The sequence below is a fragment of the Carettochelys insculpta genome, chromosome 5, assembly GCF_033958435.1.
Source record: "Carettochelys insculpta isolate YL-2023 chromosome 5, ASM3395843v1, whole genome shotgun sequence".
Taxonomy (NCBI): Eukaryota; Metazoa; Chordata; order Testudines; family Carettochelyidae; genus Carettochelys; species Carettochelys insculpta.
The window spans coordinates 25817930-25836700 of record NC_134141.1 but is presented as its reverse complement, the minus strand read 5'-3'; the positions used below and the strand labels follow the sequence as shown (position 1 = coordinate 25836700).

Genomic DNA, 18771 nt, shown 5'->3' with positions numbered 1-18771 from the left:
AAACCCTGCACTAGATCACCTTGGTTTCAATAATCTTGCAGCCCATTGAGATGGAGGGCCACTCATGTGCCCCACTTACTAGCTCAGGTTGCATATTGCTGCTCTAGAATGTATTTCCTGGGACAGCTCTCTGGTATTGTGCATGAAAGTTTAATACTTTTATTCCTTATGTGGAGCTTTCAAAGTAGAAGAAAACAAATCTTCTCTCTCATCTTTGCACTTCCTGCCTGTCAAATGTTCATCAGAATAAGCCTTTGGGTACTACTCATTTTGGAGTCCTTTCTCTTCTGTAACATTATACCAGGAGAGATGATGATGAGTAGTCACACTGGTTAACTTTTCTTTTTTTAAATACATACCTTGCTATAGCCTGGGTAGTACTTAAGTGCTAGCAACAGAGAGATATCTCTGTTGCTAAAAACGCTATTGTCAGAGAATCTAGTACAGTAAGTTCTTAAATGCCTCAAATATTTGTTAGTGTCTCTTGACTACAAATTAACCTTCCTTAATATTTTGCCAAAGGCATGGTTTTTGTTTTGTATGGGTCTTTAGGTAATTGTTAAATACCTTAATGCCCTTAATTCTTTCTTATAATAACTATAGAGATATCCACAGCATTTGTAGCAACATATAGTAGCATTCTTGCCGCTGCTGCTTGCTTTTCATTTTCTGTTACCTAAATGAGAGTGTAAATGATAGTACTCACAGTAAGTCTTTTCAAGTTAAAAATTAAATACAAGTATAATGCAGGGAAAAATCAATATATTTAAAGAGAACAAATTCTTGTCTGTTGGAGTCTGTTCTCTCCTTTTGGTTACTGGTACTGCTGTGTGCAGCAGGGACATTTCCTTTTGTTACGTGTTTGTACAGCACATGGTACAGCTGACCTGTGGCCTGTAAGAGTTCTTGCAATATCAATAGTAAATGATCAGTTTTGCTATAATTCCCATAAAGTCTAGGAGGCATTAAACATTCCATTCTAATTCTTGCTTTCCTGGGCAGCAAGGCTTCACAGCATGTGGGTGGCTTAAAATTCCAGACCCTTTTCTTTCCTCAGAGCAATAGGCAGTAAAATTTTTTTGAACTGGGTTTATCGATGTGACTTTGTTTGTGTCTGCCTTCCTTGGGGATTGAACAGTGGTGGGTGTTTTGAGGCAGGGGTGCAACAGAAAAAGGCTGGGCTCTCTGTTTCAGTAAGCTAAAAAAAATTCATTACTTTCTATTTATGTGCAATAGAAATGTTCTGTAGGTACAGACAGAATACTTGAGTTTTATGCAATTAGTGCTTATTCCCTTCTTCCATGAGGAGCTTAATCTCTAGTGGCAACAACTCACTTTTTTGTAGTGGCATTCTTTCTGGGCTCAGGCCCATAGCTTAGAGGCTCCCAATCTTTCCCTGTCCCCAAATCGGTCACAGTTTCTTATTGCATCCATAGTCCCACAATGCTCGGTGGCTATCTCTTCAAGTTTTGCTAATTTATGATGACAGGAAATGTGCCTAGAGATTGACAGGTGTATATTTTAAACTATTTTTTAAAATGTATATGTACAGTATCAGATTAATCCACTGTAGTTGGCAAGTCAACTATACTATCCTAGTGCAAAATCGCATAAGTCATGTCTCAAATCTCCAAAGGAGCTGTAGAGCTCAAAGGTGGTGGTGGGACATCAGCAGATGGGCTTTTTTAAGGAAGAACCAAGGGCTGACTTAAGTTGTAAATATGTTCTTACCAAGGAACAGTACAGAGATGGACAAGTTTGGTTTTTGGTTTTTGTTTTGGTTAGAACCTTTTACATAGCACATTACTGGTTGGATCTCCCTGGTCCGGAATGCTTGACATCTGACCGGTCCCACATGAGGGCATGTGTCAGACCATGGGAGACTTAATGCTGGGCTCCTGGCTCTCTGGCCTAGCTGCGTTCCTGACTGCCCCTTACAGCTGGCTCATGCTCCTAGACCCCAGGGCTCTTGAGTCCAATAACATCTATAGTTCTGTTGGGCCACAGATGTTGCCAAACCAGAGAGTTCCTACCTGTAGTTTTATTCTGCGGAAAGTTCTTCATATTAGTTTAAGGGATGTGTTGTCAGAGTGTTTGAGGTTTTAGTTTCGTAACTTCCTGGGATTGGGGGTCAGAATCCTCTGTTTTGAGCTGTTGATAGTTAGTTTGTGGGGTTTTTTCCCCCCTTAATCTTATCAGCAGGCTAGATTTGCTCCCAGTTGCCCATTAACAAGAGTAAGTCTGCCTAGGGCTAGCACAGGAGTGCAAGCTGCTTGCAATCCCTGTTCCTTCACAGGCCCAGAGCTGGTAGCACAACTTCAAAAGTGGGTAGTTCTGGCCCAGAGACTGGCTAACTGAATGTTTCTCATAGATCCTATTTGGCTGGGCTCCTGTACAGCCTTATCAGGCTTTTAAAGCTGTTCTGATAGACATCCCCACCCCACATAACAGGACTATCACTCTATGTTCTTAAGTGCCTTCCTGAGTCTGGACCTGAAATAGCTTTATAGCAGATGAACTCCTAGCAGATAAATGCCACAACTACCTTTAAAGGTTAAGTAATATTTACATGACAAAAATCAAACCAAATCGTTAGGCCCTTATTACATTCTGGTACAACTCTACTGAAGTTAATGGAGTTGTACCTGCTTTACACAAAGACAGAATTTGGTGCTTATAATTTTGCTTTTCGGAATTTTAAGACACAGAAAGGAGGCTTGTGCCTTGGATGATGCGTTTTGAATTTTAATAGCTTATTTCACAGAGTAAAAGTCTGTGATTACAATGTTTGCAGAAATTTAGTTATAAAGTACATAAAAAAGGAATATGGTGCATGGAAAATTTCTACTTGTGATGGAAAATCCAGTGGCCCAGAAGATAAAGTAAATGACCCATATCGATATATTCCATGTGCCATGTCCAGGGAGAAATAGATTTTAATAAACTTCTGTATTTTCTTAAGTAATACATTACTGTTTTTTTAAATTATAAATTCCTTAATGAGCAGTAATACAGTATTAATGGCTTCTCTTATTGGGTAGCTATGGAAAAGAATCACCAAATAAACATAGAAACTGAAGTACATAATAACCACACAAAAGCAGTCAGTTATGTCCTGAAAATGTAAACAAATATGTTTGAATTAGTGATTGGCTGAATAAGAACATCTTGTAGGTGCTAAAATTTTATTGTTTTGGTTTTGAGTGCAGCTGTAGTTTAAGAAAAACAAAACTATATTTGTAAACTGCACTTTGCCAATAGCAATAGCACTAAAGAACTTGTATGATGTGAACTGAAAAGTACTATTACCTTATGTTTACAATGCAAATAATTGTAATAAAGTGAGCACTGTACACATGTTTTGTTCTAACAAAGAAATAGATTTGAAAATGTAGAAAACATCTAAAAATGTAAATTGGTATCAGTGTTTAAAGCTGTGATTAATTTTGACTAGTTTTTAAATCTCCTAATTAAATTTATTTTTTGCTTGACAGCCTGTTCATATTGAAGTTATTTGCCACACAATTTTAATCTCTAGGACCTATTAACCTTTCCTAGAATTTATAATTTCTTAATTGGTTTTGGCAAGTTGATAGATTCCTTGTATAACCTGAGAAGTTTTTGGAATCTCTCTAATCAAATAATTTGGCTAACGAAATACAGGAACTTCACCGATACATCACAAAATCGGATAACTTTTTTGTTCGAGATCCCAAACTGTAGGCGGATATGGCCAATGGCTTCTGTCAGCGAAATGGCATGATTTTAAGGAAAATAAAAGCTTCAGATCCACCATTTGGGGTCTGAATGTTCTGTGAGCCAAATAGCCATGAAATGTTTATCAGAAGAGCTTAGGATAGGAACATGCCTGCCAGCTCAGGCAGGTAGACACATGCAAGCTCTTCTCAAGTTATGGCACTGGACATAGAAGTATGGCTGTTGCAGCATGAGCACAGACTACCCACCTGGGAACTGACCCAGTGAGTGGGTAGACTTTGACTCAGGTGGCTAACCCATGCTGCTGTCTATGCCACAGTGTCCACAGTTTGAGGAAAACAGCGTGCCCAGGTCTGGAGGCATGATCTCAGCTGTACTGTAGGCACATCCCTCCACCACAGAATGTTGGAGATTAGAACTTCTGCTGGATGCCTCATGCAGCCTTCTGAGTGCCTGAGATCCTCACGTGCCTGAATCATCCTCTGAAGTTTAGTCTCTGCTGATTTGTGTCTCAGGATGCTACAACCTCTGCGGTGGCTGTCCATGCAAATTACCACAGGGAATAGAGGAAGCTGCAGGCCCTTATTAGGGCATGGGACTTCTGCATGTTATCAGCCACAGATCAGCTCTCAAATCTGCAGGAGTCTCCTGTTTGCTGCTATGATGAGATGGCTAGGAAATCCACTGGCCCATGCTGGCATATGTATCCTAATAAAGGGAAGGCGGAAGTCCAAAGCAAATGTGGAAAGCATTTATGGTCTCTTCTGGAAGCTGTAATAAGATTCCTATCATCTAGTTTATGTATTTACTGACCACCTTTGCCCTAAAATCAGACTTTGCACCTCAGCTTTTTCTTCAATTGCATCTGCTTTGCATTTGATAATGCTGTAAATGACTGAGTCAGTGTTGCATTTAACAGAGGGGCTGGGTTCCTAGTGGCTGCAATTTAGTCTTCCTTTCCCAGCATGGTTCACTTCACCTCTTGTGGGGGGAATGCACTCAGCTGAAGGAAACTGAGTGAATGCCTTTAACTTCCAATGTGGATGCTATACAAGCCGTGCTGTGGGAGTCTGCAGTGTGAATATACTGAATTGCCACAGCCTTTACTACCTCCTGTCTCATGCTATCAGTCCCTTCCCCATCCACCCACCACACATCTGGTGCTGTTCTGGTCACCTGCAGGGCCCCTAGCGGAGAGGGGATACAGAGGTGAACATAAGAATGGCCATACTGGGTCAGACCAAAGGTCCATCAAGCCCAGCATCCCATCTACCGACGGTGGCCAATGCCAGGTGCCCCAGAGAAGGAGAACAGAAGACAAGTGATTTATCTCCTGCCATCCATCTCCTGCCCTTGTTATGAAGGCTAGGGCACCATACTTTATCCCTGGCTAATAGCCATTTATGGACCTGACCTGCAAAAATTTATCAAGCTTTTTTTTAAACCCTAATAGAGTCCTGGCCTTCACAGCCTCCTCGGGCAAGGAGTTCCACAGGTTGACTGTGCGCTGTGTGAAGAAAAATTTCCTTTTATTAGTTTTGAACCTACTACCCATCAATTTCATTTGGTGTCCCCTAGTTCTTGTATTATGGGAAAAGGTAAATAATTTTTCTATATTCACTTTCTCCACACCATTCATGATTTTATATACCTCTATCATATCGCCCCTCAATCGCCTCTTTTCCAAACTGAAAAGTCCCAGTCTCTCTAGCCTCTCCCCATATGGGACCCTTTCCAAGCCCCTAATCATCTTAGTCGCCCTTTTCTGAACCTTTTCTAATGCCAATATATCTTTTTTGAGGTGAGGAGACCACATCTGCACACAGTACTCGAGATGTGGGCGTACCATAGTTTTATATAGGGGAAGTATGATATCTTTTGTCTTATTATCGATCCCTTTTTTAATAATTCCTAACATCCTATTTGCCTTACTAACTGCCGCTGCACACTGCGTGGATGTCTTCAGAGAACTATCCACTATAACTCCAAGATCCCTTTCCTGATCTGTCGTAGCTAAATTTGACCCCATCATGTAGTACGTGTAATTTGGGTTATTTTTTCCAACATGCATTACCTTACACTTACCCACATTAAATTTCATTTGCCATTTTGCTGCCCAATCACTCAGTTTGCTGAGATCTTTTTGTAGTTCTTCACAATCCCTTTTGCTTTTGACTGTCCTGAACAACTTGGTGTCATCTGCAAACTTTGCCACCTCGCTGCTTACCTCATTTTCTAGATCATTGATGAACAAGTTGAACAGGATCGGTCCCAGGACTGAGCCCTGGGGAACACCACTAGTTACCCCCCTCCATTGTGAAAATTTACCATTTATTCCAACCCTTTGTTTTCTGTCTTTTAACCAATTCCCGATCCATGAAAGGACCTTTCCTCCTATCCCATGACCACCTAATTTACATAAAAGCCTTTGGTGTGGGACCGTGTCAAAGGCTTTCTGGAAATCTAGGTATATTATGTCCACTGGGTGCCCCTTGTCCGCATGTTTATTAACCCCTTCAAAGAATTCTAATAGATTAGACAGACACGACTTCCCTCTGCAGAAACCATGCTGACTTTTGCCCAACAATTCGTGCTCTTCTATGTGCCTTGCAATTTTACTCTTTACTAGTGTTTCTACTAATTTACCTGGTACTGATGTTAAACTTATCGGTCTATAATTGCCAGGATCTCCTCTAGAGCCTTTTTTAAATATTGGTGTTATATTGGCCGTCTTCCAGTCATTTGGTACCAAAGTGGATTTAAAGGATAGGTTACAAACCACTGTTAATAACTCCGCAATTTCACATTTGAGTTCTTTCAGAACCCTTGGGTGAATGCCATCTGGTCCTGGAGACTTGTTACTATTCAGCTTATCAATTAATTCCAAAACCTCCTCTAATGTCACTTCAATCTGAGTGAGTTCCTCAGATTTGTCGCCTAAAAAGGCTGGCTCAGATTTAGGAACCTCTGTAACATCTTCAGCCGTGAAGACTGAAGCAAAGAAATCATTTAATCGCTCCGCAATGGCACTGATGGTAGCTGATATAGAAGCCAAAGTGAACTTGTCCCTCTTTATGTACAACACTAAATGGATTATGTAAATAAAGCTAGCCCAGAATATTAAAATTAAGTTCAGCACTTTCAGAAGCGACCCCTGCCTTTTTGCGTGCTTGATTTCCTTAGGGATATAAACCACCCATAGCTCCCACAGACTTCAGTTGGAGTTATGGGTACTCACCACTTCCAAAAGTGGGGCCTAGATTTTTCTTACATTGGGCACCCAGAATCAATGAACATTCTCAAAAATACAAGCAGTACTGTAGCACCTTAAAGACTAACAAATTCATTAGGTCATGAGGTTTTGTGGGTAAGACCCATTTCTTCAGATGATTAGTCTTACCTATGAAAGCTCTGACTTAATAAATTTGTTAGTCTTTAAGGTGCTGCAGGACGGCTTGTTTGTGAAGCTACAGACTAACGCTGTTACCCCTCTGAGACTCCTTAAAAATGTTTGCTTTAGGGTATGTTTTCAAACAGTGGAGATAATTAACAAATATCTGTTTCTCTTTTACCCAGCTTAGCGGTACAGGGGATGCTCTGATTAAAACTGAGCTGGAAAATCTAGCTCCAAAGCTAGAAAAACATTATTTTATTTGAATTTCTTGCAGAGCTGCCTGGCGGTGGTGATCACAGCCATTGGTAACAGTTACAAGAAATCTGCTTCCCAACCCTGTTTTGACAAGCATATTGAAAAGTGAAATTGATATGAGAACAATGTTACAATTGTTTTGACTTAGGAACAACAATGAAAGAAAGTTACAGTGCAATTACATGGGCAATATAAAAAAAATTATTCATAGTAAGGCACAAACTCCACCATTCTGTTGAGATATGACCCTGAGGGGGCAGAGTAGAAGGATAGCTCAAACTGGGAATAACAGATGGCTTTCTGAGCTGAGGGGGCAGACATAGCCTCTTACTACTGCGGACCTTTAATTTTTTTGGCTGCCCCTGTATCTTTCTGCTGTTAACCTTTTGCATCTTTCCCAAGCCACCTCTCCTTGCAGCATCCCATAACTACATCTGTTAGATAAGAGTAAAGGTGTTTTTCTTCCCACTTTCAAGCGATAGATTGTTTGTTTGTTTGTTTTATTGCAGTTAGTCTTAGCCTGTAGGTCTTGAAGTCTCATTTGCTGCCTGCACAGCAGGTGTGCAGCCATAACAACAAAGGTGACCTTCTCTGTAAAGAAAAAGTAAAGTATCAATGTCCACCCACACATCGGTACCAAGGTCGGAGAAGAGGGTTTATGAGGGATTGAAGTCCCAGATCTAGGACTACTGTGGATAACAGATGAATGTGCTTGCTGGTATTGAGAGACCATTCTTAAACTGGGGATACTAGAGTGGAGCAACTCTTAGTTACAAATGGTGGTGAAACAGTAGAATTATATAGCTTAAGCCTTTGAAAAACAATGAGGGAGAGACTGTTTTGAGCAGTTATGGTAGAACAGTGAGAAAAGACCAAAAATGACAATGTACCCACCAACACCTGAGCAATGAACAATTAAAATGGGTGCTGTAACAATGGGACCAGGACCACAGCAGCCACACAGAACTGGGTGTTGTCTTAGCAACAGCAGCAGTAAATGTAAAGTTAACTGAACGTAGCTGGTACCTAATATGATAAAACCAAAAGTATAACTGCTTTAACAGATTTATTTTAAAATGTGATCAGAAGAGAGAATAACACAAGGCAGCATGCCCTAGCCTTAAGGTGATTTAGCTTAAGATTCATAGAGACTTGGCAAATCTGTTTTATTTTATGATACTGGAAAAAGATGTTTGCATGGAAATGGAAAATTCCTGTATGTTGATTGTTACTTATAAGTATGACTGAAGAACAAATGCCACCTTCTAATCAAAAATTCCTAGAGCATGAATGTGACTCAAAGCTGATTCAAATCAGTTAGCATTTTAAATAGAAGGAAACTTCTAGTACTTCATTTAAAATTAGTGGGACCGCCTTTTACCTTTAGTCCCTTTTTCAGATTTATCATGGCGAAGAGGTGATAAAAATTAAATTGATAACACTGATTTAAAAGTTGAAGACTATGTAACTTCAGATAAATCATCCTTCTGGTAGGGACTTATCTCATTTAGGAGAAGTATGTGTACTATGCAAGCCCCAAAGAGGGAAGTAATTTAACAGAAGCTGTCCTACAATTTGAAACTGCAGTAGTGGTGTAATTTAATAGCTACCGAGGTTTCTAAACAAAAATGTACCAAATATTGCTGAAGAGTGATAAGAGTGGTTATAAACCTGTTGGAACTCTGAGACTTGAATTGTGGAGATAAGAGGTAGCCAATGTAAACAAAAAAGCAGTGTAACTGCCAGGGGAGGCAGGCTACTAGTACCAGGCAGGGAGCAGGTGAGAAGGATGGGTGGCTTGTGGAGTACAGGACTGGGGAATTATAGGACACAGAATCAGCCCATTTGGCTAAATCCCCACAAGACAGGGGAGAGGGGAAACAGCAGATTTCTGCAAGGCAGTGGTAGAACAATATGGGTCCCTGGAAATCACCTTACAGGAACCATGGCTGCAGGACAGAACAAGTCGCTGGCAATTTCCCTTCAATAGTCTTGTCCTTGAGCAAGAAACAGTGAATGGTGGAAGGGGACTGGATGAATAGGGGGTGATGATTATATCAATTTGGTTGTGCAGTTACTCTATTGAGATGTGTGCTCATCTTTGTGGTTCAATTAAAGTTCACCATCTTTAGTTAAGTATCGGAGGGGTAGCCGTGTTAGTCTGGATCTGTAACAGCAACGAAGGGTCCTGTGGCACCTTATAGACTAATAGAAAGTTTTGAGCATGAGCTTTCGTGAGCACAGACTCACTTCATTAGATGCTGATCATGGAAATCTGCAGGACCAGGTATAAATAAGCCAGAGCAAGGCTGGGGATAATAAGGTTCAATGCATAACAATAACAATGCATTCTCTGATAACTATAGTACCTTAACTTTTGTCAACTATACTTTTTCGTATTTTTTTTATGAAGAGAGTCTTTTCTGTAACCTTCCAGCCAGCTCACAAGGTCACTAACAAAACTTGTTCAAATGAATCCATTTAATAATTTCCTCTCTCTAAAATGCTAGGCAGCATAAATATATAATGGTGATTTCCACAAATCCAGCCTAAAATAGAAAACTCTGTAGCCAGCATAATATCATTAGAATCTCAGTTATTACATTCACAGGATCATGTGGTAACTTAATACCCCATTTGAAAGGATTTAAGTTCTTGTTTATTGTATTATTGAAAAACTGCTTGCTTGTCAGCTAGTTACAGGATTGCAGCTCAGGGTGAGGTATAGGAGACAAAAGTCCTATGTACTGCATATTGAAGTACTAATACACCTGGCAGTATGTCAACTTTGAGAACATTTTCACTGGTATGAGAGTAACTCTTTGTGCAAAGCTGAGTGAGTACTTCTGTGGTATTGTGGTTTTAATCCATAAACTTTTGTTAGGTCCTGCTACTTTTTTAAATATCCAAATAACTTGTTTCTCCCACACAAATCCTTTCAATGTAAACCTTTGTATAGAAGACCACCTACGTTGTTTAAAATTAATACATTTGGTACAGGTATGTCTCGGAATGAGAACCAGATTATTTTAGGGCTTCGTTTCAGGTGTTTAGCCAATAAACAAAAACCCCAATACGAAAGAACAAAAAGCCCTACATGGGTGTTTATCCATAAAACACTAAAAAAAACACTCAAAATTGTTATTTACGTAAAAGGCTCATCTATGTGGAGCAATGAGCATTATAGGAATGGAATTTCTGAAGTGCACCAACGTGGTGCACCTGAATTGGTCCTGTTGGTGTACACACAGGTTCCCTACAGCACTTTAACATAGTGCTGTTCAAAGCAGTACTGCATGAAAGCATGCTAGTGGACTTTAGAAAGGATAGGTTATACAAAGAAAAAAAAACTAATTTTTTGGGTCATCTACAAACTCAAATTGCTGAAAAAGCCTAAAATGAAATTATAATAAACCCTGGAAAATGAAAGCCTTTGTTTACATAGGGGTACTTATAGATCTGAAGGAAGGAGAGCTCTGTTTCAAATGTGAGCATGTGGAGGCCGGGGCTGTGCTTAAAATTCTAAGTTGTTGACTCCAGTCCAGCGTGGGTTGCAGTTTGCAAGGATAGAACTTGAGGAAGATGACAACTTCATGGTAGCATCCTCTAATATTACTGTTTTCACTATTTGATCTAAAGGGCTCAGTTGGGCAACATGATTAGCTCTCAGGTCAGAGCAGAGGTCAGGCACCAAAGTGGGGGCAATGAGGAGTTGCACAAACTCTGGGTTCTTTCTTTGGGAGGAACTTGTTGAATAAAATACAGAATTCCTTCTGGAATCCCCTTGATGGGAAGGAGGAATGCAGTCCTCATGGAATATAACTTCACACACTAAAGTCGTCCCATTTGTTTGTGTGTATCAAAATAATGTAAGATACTTAATCAACTTGCTGTTAAGAATAAGACTTTTACAGACTGAACATTCTCTTCTACAATTTAGGCACAGATCATCGCCCTTTATAAAAATAACCAGTAGTAGGGGAAAGCTTGCTTGTGAATCAGAGTCAGAACACCACAGTGTTTTCACAGCAGGGTGACTGAGAGGATGAGGATGTCACAGGTAAGGTTGTCAAGACTTCTAGTGTAAAATGGGGATCCAACCACCAGAATCCTCCACCAAAGAGCGAAGCAGAATTCCCACCTGCTGGGCCAAAGGTCTTCCTTTTACGCTGGCCGCATGTTGGCTCCTGATCTGCTGGCATTTGCATCCTCATTATTGACCTGTGTTTACTGTTTATACGTCCCTCATAGGTAGTTAAAATCTTTGAACCTGATTAACAATGCATTGAAGCCTCTGTGTGTGAAGCTACCTGTGTGTAAGTCTTATTGAAGTAATTGGGAATTATGCATGAGCTTATCTTTCAGCAAGCACATAAAGGGATGCACAGGGCCCTCATGAGAGAACTAATGTGTTTCAATCAGCATTAACCTTGGTCACTGTTGAACAGATGAATGCTATCTTCTCCTTCCTCCCAGGGTTGAGTAGTTTGTTTTTTGTTTAAGCTTGCTGTGTAAATCTGTTTCCTGACTTCACACTAACACCCATTCTGCCACTCAATATTGGGGAACAAGCCATGCCACTTAGTTCTGTTCTGCTTCTTCTGCTGGATACTAGGTGTCTAGTTGTGTACCACAAATCTGTCTGGATGAATACCAGTTTAAACAAAGTGGCCTAGTTAGTGCTTATGCAGGGCAATAATCATTCATGAATAAAAGCTGTTCAGGGAAAGGAAAATGGGAATCTTCTTAACACACACAAGGCAAATTGTTTTCTGGGAGAGAGAGCACTTTAAGGACTCTTTTATTCCACCAAATGACCTGTTACAAACTGTTATGCAAGCACAAAGTCTGTCTGGCATGTAATGTTAATTATTTTAAAATAAGTACACATCACTACACCATTTCATGTTTTTTTAAAGTGTCTGCCTGGCACATGCACTTTAGTTCTCAAAAGTTCTAGTCTCTGGTATTGGTGCCTTTGCTGTTGTAATTCCTAGTTAGTTCAATTAGTGTGCTGTTCAGATATTTTCATCTGCAGTGAGGATTTGATATTTTACTCAGATGTCTTTCACTGTCATCTTGTGTCAGAGTGTGTGGGGGGTTACCAGGACCTGTCCTTCCATCCACAGTCAGATGTGACTCTCATTCAGGGGGGAGAACAGGTTTGTTTAGTTGACAGGGCCACAGTGTGGAAGAGGCTTGTTGGCACGGAAACCAGAAGCAGTCAGTACAATCCACTGTGTGGAGAGGGAGTCCCCAAGCTGGGGCCCTGGCTCTCCTTCCAACCTCTCCAGCCAGACGACTGCCCCACTCAACATCCCAGTTTCAGTTCAAACCAGTCAGGTCCCTCCTTTTGACTTGTTTCCTGGGGAAGAAAGGTATCACCTGGTTGCATGGGCTACAAAGAAGCATGAGGGCCATTGAGTTGGGGTGAGATGACATCACACCGATATTCCCATCACCAACTATGATTGATGCTATGCTTAGGGAAACTGAGAAACCCACCTCTGGTTATTACAGAGTAGTAGAAAACACATGCAGCTTAGCCAGGGAATAAAATCCTCACATGCTCCACTTCATCACATCTTGTTTTGGGGGTGCAAATTATACACCAAAGCTGGGGCCTATGGAACCTTGTGTTCCCATCATTTTTTGTCACACTTATCTGCCCTGCTTTTGAGAAGCTGCAAGGGCAGGGACTCTCAATTGGTGCATAATTCCACTACCCTTACTCCACAGTCAGGACTGCCCACTCCATTACAGTGTGAAGGTAATCACCTGGTCCCATGTAAGTAAATGGCAAAACTCGCAAGTTATTCAGTGTCACAATGACAGAGTTGAGCCTTGTGTATGCACTATACCTAGCAATAGGTGACCCAGTCCTGACTGGAGCCTCTGGTGGTGACTAGCTTGTAAGTATAAAGTGCAGTGTTTTGTTACCTGGATAGTCAGAACTATCAAAATGGTGTTTGATTCTGAGACTCTAGCTTGCAGTTGTGAAAGTGCGTGTTGTAGAATTGGAACCGAGTACCACTCATGGTCAACTTTTGACACTTTCGCTGCTGCTGTTACTTTCGCACCAACGTAAAATAATAGGTAAGCTAGAGTCTGTATTCAGCTCCAATATCAGTGTCAGCAATACAGAGTTAGGCCATTAAAATTTGGGGGCATATTTCCCCATAAGATTATAGGTGGTATTTCAAAATTCTGGAAGGGATTTGGGTGCCCAGTTCCCATGGGAATTAGAACAGTTCCCCTGTCCAGATCCCTTAAACATTTTTGAAAACTGCAATCTATAGTAGTTTTATAAGATTGAGGCTTCAGATACATCACAGAATCTCCTCAGAGCTTTTATTTCTCAGTAGCAGTTGAACTCCAGTTAGAGTTGAATCTCTTGTCTGTTTTCTAGCCAGAAAAAGTAAAGCTGACCAGGTATCAAAGTAATTTTAAAAAAAAAAAAAAAAAAAAAAAAGCTCTGTTCAAAGATTGCTCATGGTAAAGAGTAGGAGTCCAAATACAGAAGGTTGCCATTCTGATGTTTTTTTTTCTTTTTCAGACCACATCATCTGCTATTAAAGGAGCTATTCAGCTGGGAATAGGATACACAGTTGGCAACCTCACTTCTAAACCGGACAGAGATGTACTAATGCAAGATTTCTATGTAGTGGAAAGTGTGTTTCTACCTAGGTAAGGACAATCCTGTATAACACAAGATTATTTCAACTGGAAGTTTGGTGTGAAAAATCATTTGAAAACAAAAATAAGACTAGACTCTACCTTTCCCTGTGCTGTACCCACAACTGAAGCAAATCCTTGCTTACGGTTCTGTCAGATGTCTCCAGTGTTCAGTTCATGGAGAAGCATCCATATTTCCAGAGCCACATTTCTGAATATGGTGCCGAATGGATGGAGAGAGAGAGATTACCAAGTGCACATTGGTTAGTGAGCACATGTGGTTCTGTGTTTGGAAATATTAGACTGAAATTCAGGATCTGGATTAAATTTCTGATTCTGCCATCTTGCACTAGTCACTCAATACCTTCTTGTATCTCAATTCACCATGTATAAAATGAACTTAATAATGCTTCCCTACCTTGTAAAGGTGTTGTGAGGACTAAAATGTGAGTTAGTCCAGTCTGAGAGTAATGGGGGCAACACAGATAGAAACTTGCAACCAGCATCTGACTCTATAACTGGTGCCAGTATTAAGCATTTGAAGACATTCTGGTCCCATTTGGTGCTCTGAAGATAGCAGTTTCAGATGTTGTTATAGCCCTGTTCAGGGGATAATTGGAATAACATGTTCCTGTTTCCGGGAATTCTAGGTCACATCAGAAAACAATACATAACTTCTTAAATAATGGCTTATATATTTTTTTCCAAACTGTCACATGACAAAACATATAACGAGCATATCAATCAAGCTTTTCAAAAATGAGTTCTTAAATCTATATTCAGGTCCCAGTCTGATTTCTTTTTTTTCCTTCCTCTCAGATATTCTGAGTCCTAACAGCTTCCACTGTAAAGACTGAGAAGTGCTGGGCTGAGCACTGTCAAGGCTTGCATACATAAACACTTAGTTTTTAGCAAGCTGGGGTGTAAATCTATCCCACAATAGTTTGCTGTCTGTAACCTGTCTGAGTGGGCCCAGCTTCCACACATCAGAAGCTCCCTAGTGCACTTGGCCTCCTGTTTCAAAGTAGGGTAGATTCAAGTACACTAGGGAGTTTCTAGTGTGTGGCAGCAAGAGCCACACAGACACTTAAGCCATGTCTACACGAGCAAGTTCTTTTGGAAAATCTGGCCCTTTTTTGAAAGAACACTCGGAGCATCCATACACAATGCACTCTTTTGATTCAAAAGCGAAGGAATGAAGCTCTTCTTCCGGAAGCCCTCTTCCACTTCCAGATCAGGAAGAGTGCCTCTTCTTGAGAGCTTCTTTCAAAAAAAAAAAAAAAAAAAGGATGTGTAGATGCTGCACAGGCCCTTTTTTCAAAAGAGCAGTCCTTGTGTCACCGGATTGTTTGATTCGCTGGCCTGCTCTCCCAAAAGAATGGGAGCTGCGTGGATGCTGTCTATATTGAAAGAGCAAATCAATCTTTTGTGTGGATGTGCTCTTTCAAAAGAAGAATTTTTTTTCTGGAAGATCATCTTTCGAAAGATCTCTGTAGTGTAAGTGCAGTGTTAGTGTGCTGTGCAGCAGGGTAGTGTGGGGTAGATTAACACCCCAGCTTTCTGAGAAATATGCCTTTGTGGCAACAAGCCGTTTGTTGAATGTGTATTGCAGTTAAAGCTTAGCTGACATGCAATCGGAACATAAATCCACAAATTTTCTGTAACATAAGATATGGTCCATAGAAATGACACCATTGAAACAATGTGTGTATTTAATAGGCAGCATTTAATCTTGACAAAAGGTGACTCATCTAGGACCTAGTAAGTCTTCCGTGGTTCTCCATGTTGACTGAGGAGGACAGGAAGTAATGGGCTTAACGTGCAGCAAAGGAGATTGGGTTAATTTTTAGAAACTCTTATCATCGAGCCCTGGCCCTACACACAAGCAGGTGTAACAGGCTTTAAAGTAACCTTCTAATTATAATTGGTAATTAAACTTTTTGGTGTAAGTTTCCATGAGAGGCTATTGAATCCCTGTAAGTGGAGCTTGGTTTTTAAGACCCAGTTAGAAAAACACTTGTCACGGGGTTGATTTGGTCCATGGGGGCGGAGGGCAGATATAATGACTTCTTGAGGGCAACTTTTACATCACTACTGTTCTGTGGCAGCCATATCTTTTTAAAAAATTTATTTGGTCTGATAATGTAAAGTCATTGTTTGAGGAAGAAGACAGGAGCTGAGTCACTCCGAAGCATTTTCTTGAAGAAAATCTCAAACTTTGGAACATATTGCTTGGATAATATCCAGTCTTTACCCCGCATGCTGTAGTTGTGTCAATGGGACTTATTCAGGTTCCATTCTCGTGATCTGTGAGTGTGTCTACCTGATTAGATTTCCATATGCTTTTTTCTGTGTGATTATATTCTGGGAAAAATACACAGATGCTTACCAACTAAATGTTTAATACTTCATCCAGAATTTTTCAGATCCCAAGAAGTAAATTCATTTTACGTTGTCACATAACCAAACTCTTCAAGGATTCAAAACTAGAATAATAGCCCTAGTTAAATTGAGATGTTGCTGTTACAAGACAGTGCATGTAACCTGTAGAAGTCTGCATAGCTGTATATGTAAAGATGTCCAAGCACAACTTATTCTTTTAAATATCATGTTAAACTTGCATATCCAAAAACTATAACAAGTGCTTGTTTCTGAATTAATAGCACAGAAGTGGAAGAATCCATTCCATGTCCAGTTTGTCTTTTTAGAAATATAAATGTTGTGAAAGCCATACCGCGTTGTTTACCTTGGATAAACATTCCTGAGTATATACACTTACAAATACAATTTTCGTATGCCTCTGTGGTTCTAGTGTTAAAGGTAGCGATGAGACTGGTTTCTTCCATTTTGAAAATGGAACGGGGACATGAGGAGCAATTTGTCTTGCCCTTCTTGACAGTTTGTTTTACAAAAAGTAGCACCCTTCTGTTCAGTCATGCAAAGGCAACACACAGGAAGCTATTAATTAAAGTTTGACTTGCTGTCTGGCTGTAGTAGTCAATAAGTGAGAGCATTATATATAGTGAGTCGTCTTGACCAAAACAAAGGATTTTTTCTGTGAAGGATACTTTACTGTTAATCTTCCTCTGTTGTTCAGCAGTAGCAATCCACTTATGGTCTTTTCAAGCCCAGTTATTGAACCTACAATTTCTGCACATTAGTTTGTACAGGAGATGGAAAGTCTGCCTTGTCTTTTTATAAATTGCATTTTTATCTGCCTGCCTAAAGTGATACTGGGTAGGAATAATAGGGTACCACTTGTTGGTATGAGTTGCTTCATAGTAACTTAAGGAGCTCCACTCTTGAGTCCTATTTGAAAGTACAATGTGAATTATTCCCGAGTCACACCACCAGATTAATAGCTTCAACCAGAATGTAAAAATAGTAGGAGTCTCTTTCTCAGTGAAAATGGAATAGTGACAAAGAGAAAAGAGGCAAAACTCTAGGAACAGCTAATTTAGAAAAAAGGTTGGACTAAGGTGAGTTTATGTACTTTCTCTCTGATTTTGGGTATCACTGGTAAATTTAAGTTATGTAAGAAGTGTAAGTGATCATGATGAGAGAACAGACTTAAGAGTCAATCAGCCAGACACATTTTGCACTAGGGTCAGGTTTCCAATGTGATTTATGGATAGCACCATCTGGAGCATATAACTTCGACATTAGTGCGTAACGTGTCCATTTGCAGCAGAACTTTTGTCTTGAGGGGCTGCCCTGACAATTTCATCTCTCTTGACCTGCGCCTCATCTGCACCCAGGTTTGTTGTGAGTTATGTAGGCAGTGGATTGGCATGTCGCTTGTTTCATACTGTTCTTTGCGCTCCTCATATCCCCTTGTCCTTTCAGTGGAAGTGCTGCAGTAATGGTGGGGTTTTTAGCGTAGGCATGATATGCCTCACATAGCATATGACCAGGATTAATCATATATTTTGCTCTGTTGGTTGGATAATTAGTTTCCTGAGCCCTGGCAGCGTACTGCTGAAGAATGTGACGTGAATGCCATAGATCCTGGCTAGTTGGAGCACAATGAAGCGATGCTTCTACCTGCATTCCATCAAGCAAAATTTGACTGTCATAGCTGCCCTGTCCCAGGCCTTGAGGAGCACAGTGCCTAGGTGGTGTGGAGACTAGCAGAAGTACTACAATTCCCATTTCTTTCTTCCCCTTACCCACTTCAGGAGGATGTGGGGCCTGGGCCTGCAGGGGCTGGCAGTAAAGTGAGTAGCCCTGCTCTGTTACACCTCTTCAGCGGCTTCAGGCCTTGCTAAGGAAATGTGGGGGGGGGACCAGGGCATGGGAGAAGGGTTGGAGTTGTGGGGGGGTTGCTGTTGGAGGGAGAGGTTTGCCCCAGGCCCTACACCACCTTACGAATGGCCCTGATGCTATTACAGGATTTTGTAAAAGGCATAAAGGTGTAATCAATAACTGAAGAGAGACAACTTCTGTGTAGTTCTCCATCCCTTAAGTAAATTGCACCATCACGGACAGTTTAGTAACCCTGGTAAAATGAAATATTATTTCAGGGTGATAACAGTAAGAGAGTCCTGTGGTAAAAATACCAAGAGGAAAATGGTTGGTTTAGAACTCAGCATAATGGACCGCATCCTGTTGGTTGCAAAACAGGAATAATTCCAGTAATCGCAGTGTAAATACGAGCAGAATTTCACCCAAACCTTTGGTTTATTACACATTTAACTCAGTTTCAGTAAGTTTCCATGTCTTTGCACTGC

The 18771-nt window shown here is 40.5% G+C and overlaps 1 protein-coding gene across 4 annotated transcripts in view; it reads left to right on the top strand.

Annotated features, from left to right (window-relative positions):
* PIP5K1B (phosphatidylinositol-4-phosphate 5-kinase type 1 beta) overlaps positions 1-18771 on the top strand; it is a 153678-nt gene that overhangs the window by 55304 nt on the left and 79603 nt on the right. For all 4 annotated transcript variants that reach the window (XR_012645641.1, XR_012645640.1, XM_074994811.1 and 1 more), the window contains exon 4: positions 13923-14053. Coding sequence is in view for 2 of the 4 variants with exons in the window: in XM_074994811.1 (XP_074850912.1) it covers positions 13923-14053 (131 nt within the window). In the remaining 2 variants the exon portion in view is untranslated. The remainder of the gene's footprint in view (positions 1-13922; positions 14054-18771) is intronic.